General features: G+C 36.8%; 1 protein-coding gene across 4 annotated transcripts in view; it reads left to right on the top strand.

Moving 5' to 3' along the window:
* Positions 1–17,344, top strand: part of nckap1 (NCK-associated protein 1) — a 162,624-nt gene that overhangs the window by 14,273 nt on the left and 131,007 nt on the right. For 2 of the 4 annotated variants that reach the window (XM_073047054.1, XM_073047055.1), the window contains exons 2-3: positions 3,273–3,290; positions 3,932–4,042. In XM_073047054.1, coding sequence (XP_072903155.1) covers positions 3,273–3,290; positions 3,932–4,042 — 129 coding nt within the window. The remainder of the gene's footprint in view (positions 1–3,272; positions 3,291–3,931; positions 4,043–17,344) is intronic. The other 2 variants (XM_073047056.1, XM_073047057.1) reach the window with 1 other exon arrangement.

Raw genomic sequence — 17,344 nt, forward strand, 5'->3', positions numbered from 1 at the left:
CTGCTCTCGAATGATAACTGTAGCAGTAGCATCAAATGTTAATGGTGCATTATTAGAATTTTAAAAAGCTGTTGTAATTGAACACAATAGTGGACTCTTAAAACCAGTACTTTTATCTTCTTAAAATTATAAATGCCGGTCCCTACCTGTTTTTTGTCCTCTCGCAATTAAATGTTGAGTTAGATGTTTAACATTTGCTATTTTGAACCCCATAGAAATATAATTGTTACAGATGCCAGAAAGAAATCTTAATTTATGCAAAGATCAAAATAGTAAAGCCTTAATTTACAGCTGAAGTTAATATATCAACTGCCAGAGTTTATTTGATTTTTCTAGTTGTTGTATAGAATTGTTTCAGAATATTTGAATCAAAAATACTTTTTTTTTAAACCCCCAAGAAGCTTTGGGCTTGTAATTGGGTATAGTTCAAGCCTTTTGTGGATAATGATTTTATTACATTAAATGAGATGGATGTTAAAATTCTCCTTGAATGCATGTATTGAACCACATATATTGACTACCTTGAATCAATGTGACAGTTTAAAGTGACTTTATGACTTAGTAACTGCTTGTAAGTATTTTGAATAATTGAGTTTAAGTGGTAAATCCTGAAGATTATATATTCATCTAATGTGTTACTTTACTATGCTTTTGTGTATGGGGGAGAGCAAATATGCTATTTATTGAATTTTTAAAAGCAATAATCCTTGAACACTAATTTACTAATTATGGATAGATTTTCAGACTTTAAAACTTGGTTTCAGTCAGAAGTGGTCTCGAAGTATCTGATTTAGACTTGTGTCAAGCAAATTTCTGAACGTTTTAATTTGTTTGTCATTAGACGGTGCTATTCAAACGTTATGAATAATGTGTAAATTTTAAGTACAATTTGAGCATTTGGCTTACTTTTGCTGGTTTGTTTTAAATAGCCTGAACTTTCACCATTCCTATAAATTTCAAATCTGAGAATTTTTAACAAAATAACTGAAATATCTGGTTTATTTTCACATGATCACTCTTTGATCTGTTAAGTAATTTAAAATACCATACAATGGACATAACTCCGATTACATTCCCCTCATCCATGAGGGGTAGGGACACAGACTTGCTGTGGATGACACAGCAGGAAACACATAACTCTGAAGCCTCTGTTGCTGATACTAAGGTTGCAATGACATGCTATGGTCAACCCCTTCATGGATATAACAATTTCTATGTAAGTTTTGTCTTCTATGCTTCAACTTGTCAAAGCAAGCATGGCTTGCATTTGGTCTATTACAGCCTTGACTGGCTTTGGAGTTTTCTCAGTATTCACAGCAGCTGGTACTGAGTGGTTATCATTGAAGCATAATCTGGAGGGTTCTCAGTATAACCACCTGTTCTTGCAGCATGGACTGCAGACCTAGCTCATGTTCCTGATTCCAGTGTTACCCTCCCTAGCCATATCTCCATTCGCACACCTAGCCTGCACACTGACCAATGATATTTTACTACATGCCAGCCCAATAAATTCATTCATAGCAAGCAGAATTCACTGAACAGCACAGGGCCTGTGCTCAGCAGGGACAAACGGTGCTTGTTGAATTCCCTGAAAACATGGTTGACCTCACGAGTGTGTAAATTTTTATACAGTGAGTCAGCAGATGAGTGTAGTAGGTATGTTGGCTGTTCATTGTACAACCCCAGCATTCAGAAAGTTGTGCCATTTGGATTATATTAACAATGCCTTCCCTATATACTTGTCATTACACAAGTACAAAAGGTAGTAGAATAGCCATTACTGACTTGACATCTGTTATTTGTTTTTTTTAATCATGGTCAACTTTTTCAAACACTTACATACTCATTTAACATGCTGTCCTGTAAAAGTGAGGTCAGAAATTTGCAATTTATATCCACCAAGTTTAAACTGATATATTTAGTGTTATGTTAATTTGCTATTTTATATACTTTTCCTGCACAGTAACTTTAATTGTCAGTCTGTCCTGACTACTATAGGCAATATGTAAATTGCTCAAGCATTATTGGGGCTCATTTTCATTTGGTTCTGGGTAACATGGCAATGAATTTGCTAGGTGGTGATCCACTGGAAACTAGTGATTCGGTCATCTTCCTTGCAACTCAATCAGATTAGAAGTACTTTATCATATCTACCTGTATATCATTCAGCTTTGTAAAATGCCAATTTTTTTTGTTGTTTAAGTTTAAGGTTTAAATTAGAGAAAGGATTATCAATTAAAGTAGGCAGCCACAATTTTGGTTTCTATTCACCAAATTTGTAATCAAATTTAAAACTTCAGTTTATTTCTTTCGCCTTTTAGTTAAGCGGATGATAAAGATACTGCTGCCCTTGGTACAGTCTGGAAGCCCCTTAATATAAAACACCACCCCTCTTTCACCCTTACCCCTGCCCCAACCATAGTTGCAGTTCAGCATTTCTGCATTGTAGTGCAGGGTCTGATATAACTGAAAGAAAAAACGCCAGTTTCTGATTCTTTGTGGATGCAGGGTACTGAAAACGGACACAGATGAAAGCAATTTTACTCTCTTGTTGCAATTTTTTTTGTACACAATCCTTTAGCAGTGCTGTTTTGTGTCCCACTTAAATCAAGTATAAAAGAAAAATTAGATCAACATTTTGTTGATATAGTAAATATGCTAGTAACCCAATTTAAATGCTTGAAACCAAATGCCATTCTAAGTTGTTTTGACTTAATTTTAAGTGAAATGCACATGCTAAAATTGTAGTGGTAAAATTGCTTTGAAAACTCGGCTTTGGGCAGGGTCTGTGTTCATTGTTTTAGTGTAAATCTATACTAAATAATGTTTAACATCTCGATTGAAAATTATTTTAACATTTTCTTTAAATTCTTTTGACTAAATTGTCTTTAATTGCATGTACATTGTCTTTAACTCTAAACAATTTTTGCCTAATTTCTCAGCTGTCCTGCATGCCTTCTTTGAAGTGGTTTTGCATGTGATGTCTGGAACTGTGGGTTCAACCTTACCAGTAATATTATTAATGTATGGTGTTAGTATAAATTTGACTTTCTTCAGTTGAAATGGAAGCATGAGTACTTTGAGTTTTTCCTTGATTTCATGTTGTCAGAAAATAATCTGATCTTTAGCTAATACTTTGTCTTGAATTATATGCACTTTTCCTTTCATGTAGGCATTTAAAGTATTATTCCTTACTTTGTGTAGAGGCATGTCACATGTTGGAAACTTGTATTTTACATGTGTTCTCTTTTTCTGTTACAATGCTTCCACAGCAAGGACAAGTTTGGAAGGTTTGCAAAGCTTTTCACCTTCCCTCTGCTATCAGACCAATCTCATCACCCATGTCTTTTCTCTCCACAATTTATAGGCCAATGGATGAGCTTGAGAAATCAACGACTAGAACCATTCATATAATTATAGTCACAGCGTAAGGCTCAGATAATAAGCCATCTAAATTCTTTGCTGATCTTGATTAAATTTTCCTTGACTAATTATAGAGCAAATGTGGAATCTTGCAGTGTTCAGATGTTTTCCCCATTAAGTGGTTAGGTTTGACTTAATAGTGTGACTTATTATTGATAAGCATAACAGCATCACCATTGCTATTTATAAAGTTGGAAATATGCAGTCTGTTAGTTTTGAATAACTTGTTTTTATTCCTATATCACTAGATTTAAAACAAAATGCTCCTCTCTTTTGGGAGTGAACCATTTCACTCAGTGCTATACAGCTGCTTTCTATAATATTCTGTAGCACATTTCTTATTCTCTATCACCCATTGCATTCTTCAGTTGTGGTGATCACTTGCACTTGCCTCATTCTATCACCTCTTCACTAAGATGTATTGAAATTTCTTAATTTCACTGAATAGTTTGATTGTAACTATTCGTATAAGATATTCTATGATCCTAATATCATTTGTTTATTGCAGGCTTGTGGGGATCCAAAGGCAAAGCCATCATATTTAATTGACAAAAACTTGGAATCTGCTGTCAAATACATCGTCAAAAAGTTTCCGGTTGTTGATACTCGCAACAACAGTGTAAGTATGAACTTTCAAGAACTTGTGAACGATGCCTGATGTTTAATTTGCATTGTCATAGAAACTAAAGAGAAGTGGATTTTGTTTTCTGACCAATCCACAGGGTTTTGTGATTTCAACAATAGTGAATCATAATATCCACCCTTGTAATATGGAACTGACAGCATCATTTTGGATGTGCACATGGAATAGTTAAGTGCTTAAGTTGCTGCCGTAACTGCAGCACCATACAGTGTACCTTCTGAAACACTTTCCAAATTAGCCTTACAAATTCAAGATTGCTTAATGTCATTTCCAATGGACAAGTGTAAAGGAGAGCAAAATATTACTGTGAACCCGATGCAGCACAAGAAGAAACATAATAAGATTAAAAAAACACAATTTAAAAAAATGCAATAAACACATAAGGTAGCTTGCATACATAGCGTCCATCAAGTGGACGCTAGGCACAGGAGTATCTGTACATAAGGTGAATCTAACAGGAAATGATAAAATAGTGGTGGGGAGTGGGTTAGGGTTGATCAGCATTACTGTTGGGGGGGAAAGCAATTGTTTTAGAGTCTGGTAGCCCTAGAGAGAATGCCTACGTAACCAGCTCCCTGATGGAGCTGGTACAAACAGTCCATAAGTAGAGTGGGTGGGATCCTTCATGATATTGTTTTTTTTTTCTATTGGTGATCTGAGAAATTTATGACATATTCTTGCTGTAAAATTGCTGGAGCATTTTGTATTCCATTACATGAATTGAACTTCTATGTATAGCACTCTAAAGATCCAAATTTATTTATCACGTGTAGATCAAAACATACTGTGAAGTACATCAAAAGATACAGCGAAGTACAGTAAACTAGATGCCTTGTCAATTTGTAGCCCCAAAATATAAATTTTGTGTATATGGATTATAAATCCTTCAAAAATATGGATTGGACTGGACACCATCTATTCCAGCAGACTCAAGAGGAAAGCAATCAGCATAACCAGAGACACCACACACCACGGCCACTCCCTGTTTGACCCGCTGCTGTCCAGCAAAAGGTTCAGGACGCTAAAAGCCAAAACAAATAGACTGAGGAACAACTTCTACCCCAGAGCTGTGGCCTCCATCACACCACTCCCACAGAACAATGACTGAAACTGTCAGCACACACATGCACACACAAGAGGACTCAAATACTTGCACTAACGGCTCTTTGTGCATTACTGTGATATTCTGGTGCTGCTGAAACTTATTTTCTGCTACTTATCTATTTAATACTGTTTTTCTATTACTGTCTTATTTTTATCTACCGCTTTGTTTGATTGCTTGAGAGGAAGCCAAACAGAGTTTCATTGTACCTGTGTATAATGACAATAAAGATCATGCAATTCAATTCAATTTTTATTTTCTTCAAGAAGCATGCACAAGATTAAATTTTACTTAAAGGCAGTTAAATGTTAAAACTGTGCTTTTTGTATGTTTGCTCTGTTAAATTTTCAGTGTTTACCTGCCAGCTGATTTGCTGTGATTAGAAAAATTTAATTTTGATAACAACTGAGATTCTAATAGTGAATAGGTTATATTTCTAAATACTAGCTAACTGAGAAAATTAATTTTCTCATATTTATTAATTGTGGTGTTGCTCTTTGGTCTCAGTGACCCAAGGAAATATAAACATTTGAACAGAACTAAATACACCAATTGCCAGACTGTTGCAAGTTGACTGTGATTCTGATTTTTATGTGACAAAAGTTTAAAAAATTATGTTTTGATATGTCCAAGAAAACAAAGGCAAGTCCAAATTACTCATTTTATTCCTCCATCTACTATCATCAACAATGTGATCGAAAGTATTTCTAAGCTGCTTTCCTGTGGTCGATATTCAGGGGTGACCTTTTCATTGATGCCCTGATGCAGTTCTGCTCAGGAATGCTCATCTCCAGGTTTTCATCTGAAAATGGACAAAAGATCTTATTTCCAGAGAGAAGATAAAAGTGACAGCACTTGACAACAAGACAGTGTTTGATTGGCTTCAAGGAGATATTGTAAAATTGAAGTCAATGCAAATAAAATAAAATTTTGCTTCACTGGCTTAAAGTGGCACACTTCTGATATCAAGAGACTTGATAATGCTGTTTCTAAGCTAGATGGAGACTGCTCATTTGCATTGTCAGTGTCTGCTTAAATCAGTAAGTGCTTTTTGTAAAATGTAACTGAGGGAAAAATTATCTTTCATCCTGATCATTATGTACATGCTTGGAGCTGAGTGTGATATTTGATTGTAGAACAGTAGCTGCCATGAAGATAGTCCCTTATTGGCTAATTCATCTTCATTGAGTCTTATACAGTAAAGTGATAGAGCTGTATTACAATGATACTGAGACAAAAACCACATTAATATACAGTAACTTTACATTAATGCTGTAATCTCTTTGACTCAGTTTGCCATTTATGTTTTAATACACCAGCAAGTTAAACCCATATTCATGCAGAGGTGATTTGGGGAAGTAGTGCTCTGTACAGGAAAGTGCAGTGGGTAGATATCAAAAACAATGGAATCCTGCTGTGCCTTTCCAGAGAACTGGAATAAAAGCGGATGTTGTAAGGTGACAGTATAAAACACTGCCTTATCACATTACACTGAATGCAGTGCATACTTCTCACCAACCCTTCCAAAAATAAATTTACTGAATGATGGCTATACACACCTGGTTAAATTTAGAGTGAAGAAATTAGATTTATCTTTTCTGACATTTTAGTTAGGAAGTTATTTTATCGAAGTGGGGCAAGGGTATAGTTCAAAAATTAACCTTCAGCAAGGATGTTTGGAACCACTTACATAAAAGTGCATAGCAATTGAAAGTTTTCAAATGACAGTTGATTTTAAATCTTAGCTTGAATTTTAGATGAGCAATGATAGTCATAGAAATGTGCAGCACAGAAACAGGCCTTTCAGCCTATCTAGTCCATACAGAATCCATTTAAACCGCTTAAGTCCTAGCAATCTGCTCTGGGACCATAGCCCTCCATACCCGTACCATCTGTGAACATACCGAACTTAATTTAAAATTGATCCCACGCTCATCATGTGCTGACAGCTTATTCCACACTCATGACTCTGAGTGAAGAAGTTTCCTCTCATGTTCCCCTTAAACTTCTCACTTTTCACCCTCTAGTTGTAGTCCCACCCAACCTATTGGAGAAAGTCTGCTTGCATTTATGCTATCTATACTGATTTGCCTTGCATCTGTGATGTTAGATTAATTGGGATAAAGTTGTATCTACAAAAGCCCAGGGGGTAAATGTGGTTTAATTCAATGGCAGTTCAAGTTCGGGGTGCTATAGAACATAGAGCAGAGCAGGCCCTTCAGTACACAATATTGTGGCAAACCAACTAAATTAGGAATCAAATGGACAACTAAATTAATCCCTTTTGCCTACACTAAATGAACAGTTATGGGAAGGTTAGATGGATTTAAAAGGCATGAATAGTGGGAAACAAGGAAGAATGAGCCCCAGTCTCCCAGAGGGTTAACTACAGCTTTAAGCTTGTAGGCTTGTGAATGTAAAAGATGCAGCTCTTCCTTTGTATGGTTTTCTAAAGCCGTTTGGACTAGTGTTAAGGTGAGACCATACTAAACATTAGGAAATGACACCAATCAATGTATATCAAGAAGTGGACACACACTACTCATATCTTTTGACTGAGTTCTGAGTCAACCAGACTCTCCTTTGAGTAATGTCTGCTAATAGCTCGGTACAGCCAATAAATGTACCTTTTGCAAGAAAACCACATTATCAACATTGTTCGTGGTACTGAAGAAGAGGCTGTTTTAAGCACGATATGTTACATGCAACTCAATGTCTATTTTTTAAAAAATCAGTCTCTACAAGTAATTAATTTATTAAACTAGTATAAGACAAGAAATGTACTTTCTAGTATATAATTTGCTCAAGACAAATCCTTATTTTTACTGTAAACTATCCTCATCACTCCTTTGAACAGAGATGAATGCAATTGATTTTTTTTCGAAGAATAATGAGTTGAAAAGTCTTGGAGCTACATGGTGCTAAAGCAAATACTAAAACAATGGTGCAGGGTAGATAATGCAGTTAGAAAAATTGAGTAATGTTAATTATTTCTTACATCCAAGAAGTAAGGTGAATTTTGTGGCTGCTGAATTTTGACTAATTATAATATCACCAAAATAAAAATGCAGAATTATTTTTCTCCATTTGAGTAATTTCTTAATTACAAGTTGAATTTCTCCTGGAATTGAGGCACACACATCTTTGCATTAGGTACTAGCTGATAAACAGAGGCAGTTTTGTAGTTGATAAAGTTTGAGGAAGTTGTAGTAGCAATCAATTTGAATCTATTTTGTGCTTTTGTTATTTAATGAAGTGGAAATGAACTTGCACATCTTGACTGCTTTCTGGTTTTTAAAAAAAAACCTCTAATGATTTTAAATTACTAATTGTAGTGGCATCTCCAAGCCACGTTATCCCTCATGTCAAAGCATTTCTTGGAGAATTCGCAGGTCTAAATGAATAAGCTTCTGTATGAAAATAACTTATTCAAAATTGCATTATGTGGCTCCATCATATTTTATAATCTATAAATTGGATGGTAACCTTGCTGTAGTGATGTCTGTAGCTTGTCATCTGTATATTATTAAAACTTCAGAAGTATTTAGTTTCATTAGGATATAAAATCTGAGAAAGTGGGTTAAATTTGTAATGTCCAGTTCCACAGTTCTCTTTTTCTCAATTCAGAAGTAATAATGGTAGGGTGCAATTTGTGGCAGTTTTGTTTTCCACTGACATTGTGTGCATTATGTTATCACTGTCCAATGATGTGTTATCTGTATGTCATGTAGTTAACCCAAGGATTTCCATCATATTTGTTCTAGAGGTACCCAGAGAACAAGAATCCATAGCTGTACTTGCAAGGCTGGTTGAGGTGGGTCTGGTATGTAGTCTAAACTGAGATCTGGGTTTTGGATGAGATATATCTGGAATATTTTGACAAGCTGAAACAAATAAGTTGTGTGATAAATTCCTTGCCACTGGCCTTTGCATTTGTTATCAATAGTGAGTCCTTAACTCTTTCACCCTTGAATACAGGGACTATAAATTGAGGTTAGGAACAAGGTGTAATAATCTACAAGCTTGATAGAAGAACAAACAGCTTGTATTTTTTATCAAAAATTATGATGTTTATTTCAGATGTTGTCTCTCCACATATAAAATAGGAGCAATATATTAAGTGAAGTAGAATCTATTCAAATACCATATGAGTTTGTCTAATACTCTCAAAGTAAGTCATTTCACAGGCACTTTACAGATGGCACATAAAAAGTAAGCAGTGGCAGGAAAAATAAGGATCTGAGTGATTTGGCAGGTCGAACGTATTTCAAGATTTCAAATCAGTGTCCCAGCAAGTGTCTTGATTCGACAAAACGATGCCATCAGTAATGGATGGGTTATGTTCAGTAGACAAGAAATGGAGAGATTCCTACTGATTTTGGGGGGGGGTGGCGAGTGATGTTTAGACACTTTAAGATGCAATTACAGACTTTAATACATTGCCTAACTGGTGGGTAATTTAAATTAAGAGCAGGGTATTGATTTGAATAAATTGGAATTTGTGGAAGATGAGGCTTCTGGCGATGGTCAAGGAATGGCAAAAGTAGGTTATTCATGCAGCCTGAGATAAATGGGCAATTGTAGATCAAAGTAAATGGCCCTAGTGAGAGTTCCTGCAGGCATCGTGAGTTGTATGCCCAAGGAAATATTGTAGCAAATGCACTGTGGCTAAGATGAGGATTTCAGTGACTGGATATTGAAATTAACATATATGATATGGTGGGAGATTAAAAGGGGAGAGAGTGGAGCAAAAATGGAGAATTGGCCAGGTGCATACATAGATGATGCTGTTGGAAACTTCATTTATTAATTCTAGTGGAGTTAGTCAGAAGAAGGGATTGGTTCTTGTACTCTGTATTCTTCTGTGTAGAAACTAATAAAAATATTGGTTAAATATAAAATGAGTCTGTCTCCAGTACCATTCTGACGGATAAGGAAAATCAATGAGGCATGGAGCTGTCCCAAAAAAAACACAATGGATCTGTTTTGTGCTAGATATGTTAAAATTTGTGACACTAAGGAAATGAAAATCTGCAAAATGATTTGGAAACAACTGTGATGAAAAATTGAATGATTTGAGAAGAAGGACGTTGAAGTCAAAGGTGAGCTGACACTTCAGTAAGTCAACTGTTGTAACTGTGCTTTGACTGATGACCAGATTAATTTTGTTAACTATTTTTTGGAGCAGGCGAGACATTGTTTCCTTAACTGTCATTTCTGATGCAGACAAGTCAGTGTCTGATTCACTTTTTTAAAGAATGCGTATAATCAAGTTGAAATGTGTGAGTGTCCTGAGCCGCTTGTACCACCTTCGTGAGGGCAGCAATGAGAAGAGAGCATGTCCTGGGTGATGGGGGACGTTGATGATGGATGCTACTTTCCTACAATGGTGTTTCACGTAGATGTGCTCAATGGTTGGCATGGAGACTGGGTCGTATCCATTACTTTTTGAAGGATTCTCTGTTCTTGGGCATTGGTGTTTCCATACCAGTCTGTGATGCAGCCAGTCAATATACTCTTCACTACACTTATATAAAAGTTTGCCAAAGTTTTAGTTGTCATGCCAAATTTCCGCAAACTTTTAAGGATGTAGAGATGCTGCCAGGCTTTCTTCGTAATTACACTTATGTGCTTGGCCCAGGAAAGGTCTTCCAAAATAATAACACCTAGGAATTTAAAGTTGCTAACCTTCTTCACCTCTGGCCCTCTGAGGATGGCTCATGAATCTCTGTCTGATATCCTTCTGAAGTCTACAATCAGCTCCTTGATCTTGCTGACAATGAGTAAGAGATTGTTGTTATGGCGGCATTCGCTCCTATATGCTGATTCATCACTATCTTTGATGCGGCTTTCAACGGTGGTGTTGTCAGCAAATTTGAATGTGGCATTGGAGCAGTGCTTAGCCACACAGTCAGAAGAGTAAAGTGAGTAGAGCTGGGGATTAAACACACAGCTTTGTGCTGCACCTGTGCTGATGGAAATCATGGAGAAGATGATGTTGCCAATCCAAGCTGACTGGGGTCTGCAAGTGAGGAAATCGAGGATCTCTATTGCACAAGGAGGTATTGAAGCCAAGGCCAAGGAGCTCTTTGATTAGTTTTGAGGGGGTGGTGGTATTAAGTGCTGAGCTGTAGTCAATAAAGAGCATCCTGATGTCTGCATCTTTGCTGTTCAAATGTTCCAGGGTTGAGTGAAGAGCCAATGAGATGGCATCGGCTGTGGACCTGTTTCTCAGCTAGGCAAGTTGGAGCAGATCTAAGTCACTTCTCAGGCAGTTGATATGTTTCATCACCAACCTATCAAAACACTTAATAACTGTGGATGTAAATGCTATACTGGATGATAGGTATTGAGGCAGGTTACAACGCTCTTCTTGGGCACCAGTATGATTGAAGCCTGCTTGAGGCAGGTGGGTATCACACACTGCTGAAGCAAGAGATTAAAGATCTCATTGAACACTCCAGCTAGTTGATCAGAACAGGTCTTTAGTTAACTTGACCAGGTACAAAATCTGGGCCTGATGCTTTTCATGGGTTCACCCTCCTGAAGACTGCTCGCATGTTGGCTTCATAGACTGAAATCATATGATCAATGGGAGATGGGAGTTCATGATGGTCCCTCCATATTTTGATGGTCAGAGCGAGCATAGAAGGCATTGAGCTCAACTGGTAGTGAAGCCCTGCTGTCAGCTATGTCGTTTGATTTTAACTTTATAAAAGATGTTAGTATTCATGCCCTGCCACAGCTGTCGAGCATCCTTCGTTGATTGAAGTTTGGTCCAGATTTGCCATTTTACCCGTGAGATGACTTTCCAGCTACTGTACCTGGATGTCTTGTAACTTCCTTGGTCAACCAGACTTGAATGCCTCTGATCTAGCTCTCAGCAGATTGTGGATCTCGTGGTTCATCCAGAGTTTATGATTGGGGAGTCTCTGAATGAAACTGTGGGGACACGCTTGTCTACAGTTGTTTTAATAAAGTCCGCTGCAATCATGGTGTATTTATTCAGATCTACAGAAGAGTACTTGAACATGACCCAGCACACTGACTCGAATCAATCCCATAGCCTCTCCTTTGCCTCTCACAACAACCTCTTTATGCCCTAATCACTGGAGCTATGCACTTTAGGTTCTGTCTGTATGCAGGTAGGAGAAGGACAGCCAAGTGATCCAATTCATTGAAATGCAGTCTGGGCATGGAATGGTAGGCATTCCTTATCTTAGTGTAGCAGTGGTCTAGTGTGCTGGAATCTCTGGTGCTACAGATTATATGCTGATAGTAATTGGGCAGGGTTTTCCTCAAACAAGCTTGGTTTAAGTCCTGACTATGATTTGAAATGTGTCGAGATGGACTGTTTCTTTTTTGGAGCAGCATCATGCAGTATCACAACTTGATTGTAATTGGCCGCTGGTGGTAAGTAAACTGTGGTCAGGATCACGGATGAGAACTCCTGAGGTAAACAGAACAGACAGTATTTGATCATTAGGTGTTCAAGGTCAGGAGAACACGAGTTCAACAAAGCTGCCACATCAGGGAACCACTGAGAATTTATCATGAAACACACCTTCACCTTTTGACTTTTTTGAATTAGGAAAAATAACAGGTAAGGTGATAATATGTCAGTCACTTTCATTAGTTATCCCTCATTTCTGGACAAAACTACCTTGGCTTTTAAGCTCTAACTTCTGTTAACTTGGTGATACTGATTGCCAGAATATTGATTGTGTTGAAAAGTAAGGAAGATATGATATGAAGAGCAACTTAAGGTGATGTGTAGCTTCAGTATGGTAAGTGAAAATGAAAATAATGTCACATTTTTTTTTGGAGTTTTTAAACCTTGTGCATGCCCCTGTACTGGTGATGTAAGTCAGTAAATCCACCAGTAGAAAATAAAGTTGATAGCATTCTGTTTATTTTGGCAGAATCTAATTTGGCAAGTTGTATTTCATTGAATTACTTCCTTGTATGCCTCAACTCACCTTCGATAAGCTTTGTCACAAATAGCCTATGCTTCAATAAACTTATGATTCATGCTAATGGCATCAAAACTTTGGTGTTGATCAAAAGCCAGTAATAAGAATTGGAAATGGTCATTGTCCCACATGCAATGTTAATTTTAACTACCAGTTGTCAACCCAAATCCCCATTGACCATATTCTGCTGCAATTTGTCATTGAGCGCATGTTGAACAACCAACAACCCAATTCTTGAATTAGTTTCAGAAATATAATTGCTATGCAATAGAAAGGATATTTTTATTGCAATGATTATCCTTTTGATTGAGACATTTTCCTTTGCCCTGATTATTAATCCGGCATTTGAAGAGTTTTTTCTTTGATTCTCAATGCCCTTTGGTTGTTTTGTGTGGTGCATGGATTGTTATTTTGGTCCCCTGCTCTACAAACGGAGTGTGGCCATGGTTCATAGTCTTTATCTAGTACATTCATCCTTAATGGGGACTGCTTGGAACTAGTTAGGATTCAGTTGAAGCTTTTGGTTGAAGACACACTTCAGCCCTTGCAGACATAAGTTTGTCTCCAGAGCTGAAGATTGCTTTTTCCACAAGTTGTATGGTTAATCACCATCACTATTGACCTCGTGTGGTTAGACTGGAAACCTTTGAGCTAATGTATAAGGCCATAAAGCCCTTTGCTATCATTAAAGTTAGATGTGCTGGGCTGCTAAGTTAAAATATGACGTAGGTCATACCAGTGCTGGTGGTGGACACTTACTTCATAAGCATCCAGTTTGAAGTTGCTGAATCTGTTTTCACTCTGTACCACCTAGGTTGGTAAAATGCAATGTTATGAGATTAATATCTATAGTGTACTAGTTCTCAAAAAGAGCCCTGTAGTATTCATGTCAATGCTTCTGCTGATTAGCAGCATTGGCAGGTGAGGACGATGTCATGTAGGTCATTTCTAGTTGGTTCTCTTCTACAAGCTGAACAAGTTATTGGAAACTGATCAGTTTCTTAATTGTAACTAATATTGCACTAATTACTATGGCCTTGCTGCACTCATTGTTTGATTTTTTTTTTTACCCAAGTGGAGAAATAATTCTGCAACAGAAGGATTAATTGGTGGTCAATAGCAGGAGGTTTCTTTGCCTTTGTTTGACATAGTTAGATTTCATGGAACTCAGTTTCCAGATTGTTTTCAAGCCTGTTTCCACCTTGTGGATATGCTCTTTCAAATGCGTAGGGAATGATCAAGTATGATGGTAGTCATATAGATTGATAATGACAAAAAGACACCATTGATGTTCTCTTTGAGATTATTGGAACCCTCCTCCTATCTGATTGTTACTTATGAGGAAGCATATGTGTAACATCCATTAGTGTAACATTCTGAGATGGAAGTGCATGGTTTATTGACATTGGCAGTGCAGGTGAAGAAGGTAGTTTAAGCAAATGAGATCATTGGCTCTATAAATAGAAATATACAGATAGGCCCTCCCCAGGTTATAATTACCTGACTTGTACATACAACAAAGCTCCCATAAATATTAAATTTAATTGAGAAATAGTCCTGAAGGAAGAAAAGCTGTTTGTATGTAACCTACCCACAGAAATTGGACACCGTCCTCTTAGAAACACTGACTGATATTTTTACTATGGAGGATTGCATTGAAAATTGACAAGCAATCCTTTCTGTTGATATTTGTGAAATGATACTCCATTAAACAAAGTAACATGCAATGATACTTAACATTAGTCATAGAACTTGAGATATCTTGATTCTATACAATTGTAATTAGGCTTGAGAAGACAAATGTTCACGATAATTGGCCCTCATCAACACCGTTCATTACAGTACAGTGAAGGTATGGTTACCATGTTGAGTGACTTTGTATATTTTCTGAGTTGTGGACGGAATCATTGTGGATGTATGTAAATAAAAAGATAGTCATTCATAACACGGGGATAGGCAATGCCAACACAAGGATGCACAATGGTACCAAAGACATGTCTTTAATATAATCACTGGTATGGGCATATCTGGACTATTTGGTACTCGGGTCTGTAGGGTGGAGATTGAATAAGCTTTCTAGTGCAAACAATAATAGTATTTGAAAGGGTACTATTTTAAGCTTCTGTTTCATCTTCCACTTGTAGATTTGTTTAATGATAATATCCTTGTTAAAAGAAAATACTGTAGTTAGAATTGGGATTTAACATGTCCCTTGTTAAACATGCACCAGAAAATGTACAACTGGCAAATACCCAAAATTACTAAATGCTGATTTACTGTCTTTGGGATATGTGTTCAGTTTTAGGACTTTCCCCTACCAGTACGTTGCTACTTCAGGTTCTACTCAACTAACGACAGCGTAACCACAGTGCTATGAAGTTTTAAATATTTTTTACTGTCTAGCTCAATTTATTGCAGTAGATAACTGATAATTAATTTGTCAAATTCCTCAGAGCACTGCCAACAGGTGCTGCATTTTAATGTTGGCATTTCTACACTAGTGTAGCCTTGGATGCTTTCTCAACTAAAATATCAGTTCCCACAATGATCTGATTTTTTTTTTCCTTCCCATACTATTTTTCTTTCTTCAGGTTTGTTTGCTTTCTGGTTTGCCTGGAAGAAAAACTGAGAATTTTATATGGTCAGGTTTAAGGATTAAATATTATTCAGGTTTCTCAGTGCAGCAGAATTCTGCAGGAGTTTCTTCCACTTTGACCTAGTATTTGTACTGCAACTTCTATTAAAATGTATCTGCACGTTCTGAAGTTTGGATATACTACCGTAAATGTGTCTAATGTATGTAGGTGTGGTTGATTGCCTGAAATGCAATTGTGGAATGCTATACAGCAGGTCAAAGTCTTCGTCACCAGGTACTGGGTGATTGGAAGTTTTTTTTTCCTATTGGCCAGTTACTTTTGGTGCTCTTAATATTTGAATGATTTTTCCAGTAGTTGGAGAACATGTAATTGAATGACAATGGATTTAATTCTGCACCAGTAATCCAATTTTATAATGGTATTGCATTTTTAAACTACAGAATATTCTGTACAACAGTCATTACAGGAAATCAAATGACATGATAACTGGTCAATTTAAAACATAAAATTAGTTAATTATTTACAATAGAAATGTAACCTCAATAATTGCATGAAATTCTGAAAACATGCCTTGTACTCCAATACCATGTAGGGTGGAAAATCAGGATGTCCTATGTATGTTACATGATTTCAGGATCACTGTAGTGACTGGTTCTCAGGTGCTGTACAAAGGCCAGCCAAACTATTTGGTGTCACTTAGTGTGATGAAACAAAAGGATAAAACTTGACTGATCAGCTGTTATTAACCTGATTGCCTACCAGAATCTGCTGCAAATCAGCCTGTATTAAAATTCTTCTCTTTGTGACTATCTGCACTGTTCCTAAATTGGGACAGTAGTTCTACAGACTTTATCAAGTAGCAGTTACAGATTTTGAATCTCACAGACTTCACCATTACAATCCATGGATATGCCTTATTAAACCTGTAGAAACAATAACAATGGTATGTAGTTGTTAATGATGGAGGGCGATCAATGATCCTCATCATCCAGGCCATGCTTTCAATGCTGCCATCAGGAAGGAGTTACAGGAGCCTCAAGTCCCAAACTACCAAGTTCAGGAACAGTTACTACCACTCAACCATCAGGCTCTTGAACCAGAGGGGATAGCTTCACTCATCTCAGTACTGAACTGATTCCACACCCCATGGGCTCACTTTAAGAACTACAACTCATGTTCTCAGTATTTATTGCTTATTTATTATTATTACTTGTTGTTTCTCTTTTTTTGTATTTGTGGTTTTCTGTCTTTTGCGCATTGGTTGTTTATCTTTGTGTTATCATTAATTCTGTTTCTTCTGTATTCACTGTGAATGCCCACAAGAAAATGAAACTCAGGATGGTATATGGTGACATATGTACTTTGATAATAAATTTACTGTGATCTTTGAAACCACTTTCTCCAGAAGTTCCAGATCTACTAATCTTTAGATGTGCTCAGAGTGGGCAAATGTTTTCTTCAACTTTCCTTTAATATTTCCACCAGTGAGCTTAAATCTACCTTCACAAGATTGATCATTCTGTTCAGGGTATTGGCTCTTTCTTGTTCGTTCTGCCCAGTGAATCAGCATTGGAGATCAAGTACCACCTGAAAGCACTCTGGTTGC

Source organism: Hemitrygon akajei, chromosome 5 (assembly GCF_048418815.1).
Source record: "Hemitrygon akajei chromosome 5, sHemAka1.3, whole genome shotgun sequence".
Lineage (NCBI taxonomy): Eukaryota > Metazoa > Chordata > Chondrichthyes > Myliobatiformes > Dasyatidae > Hemitrygon > Hemitrygon akajei.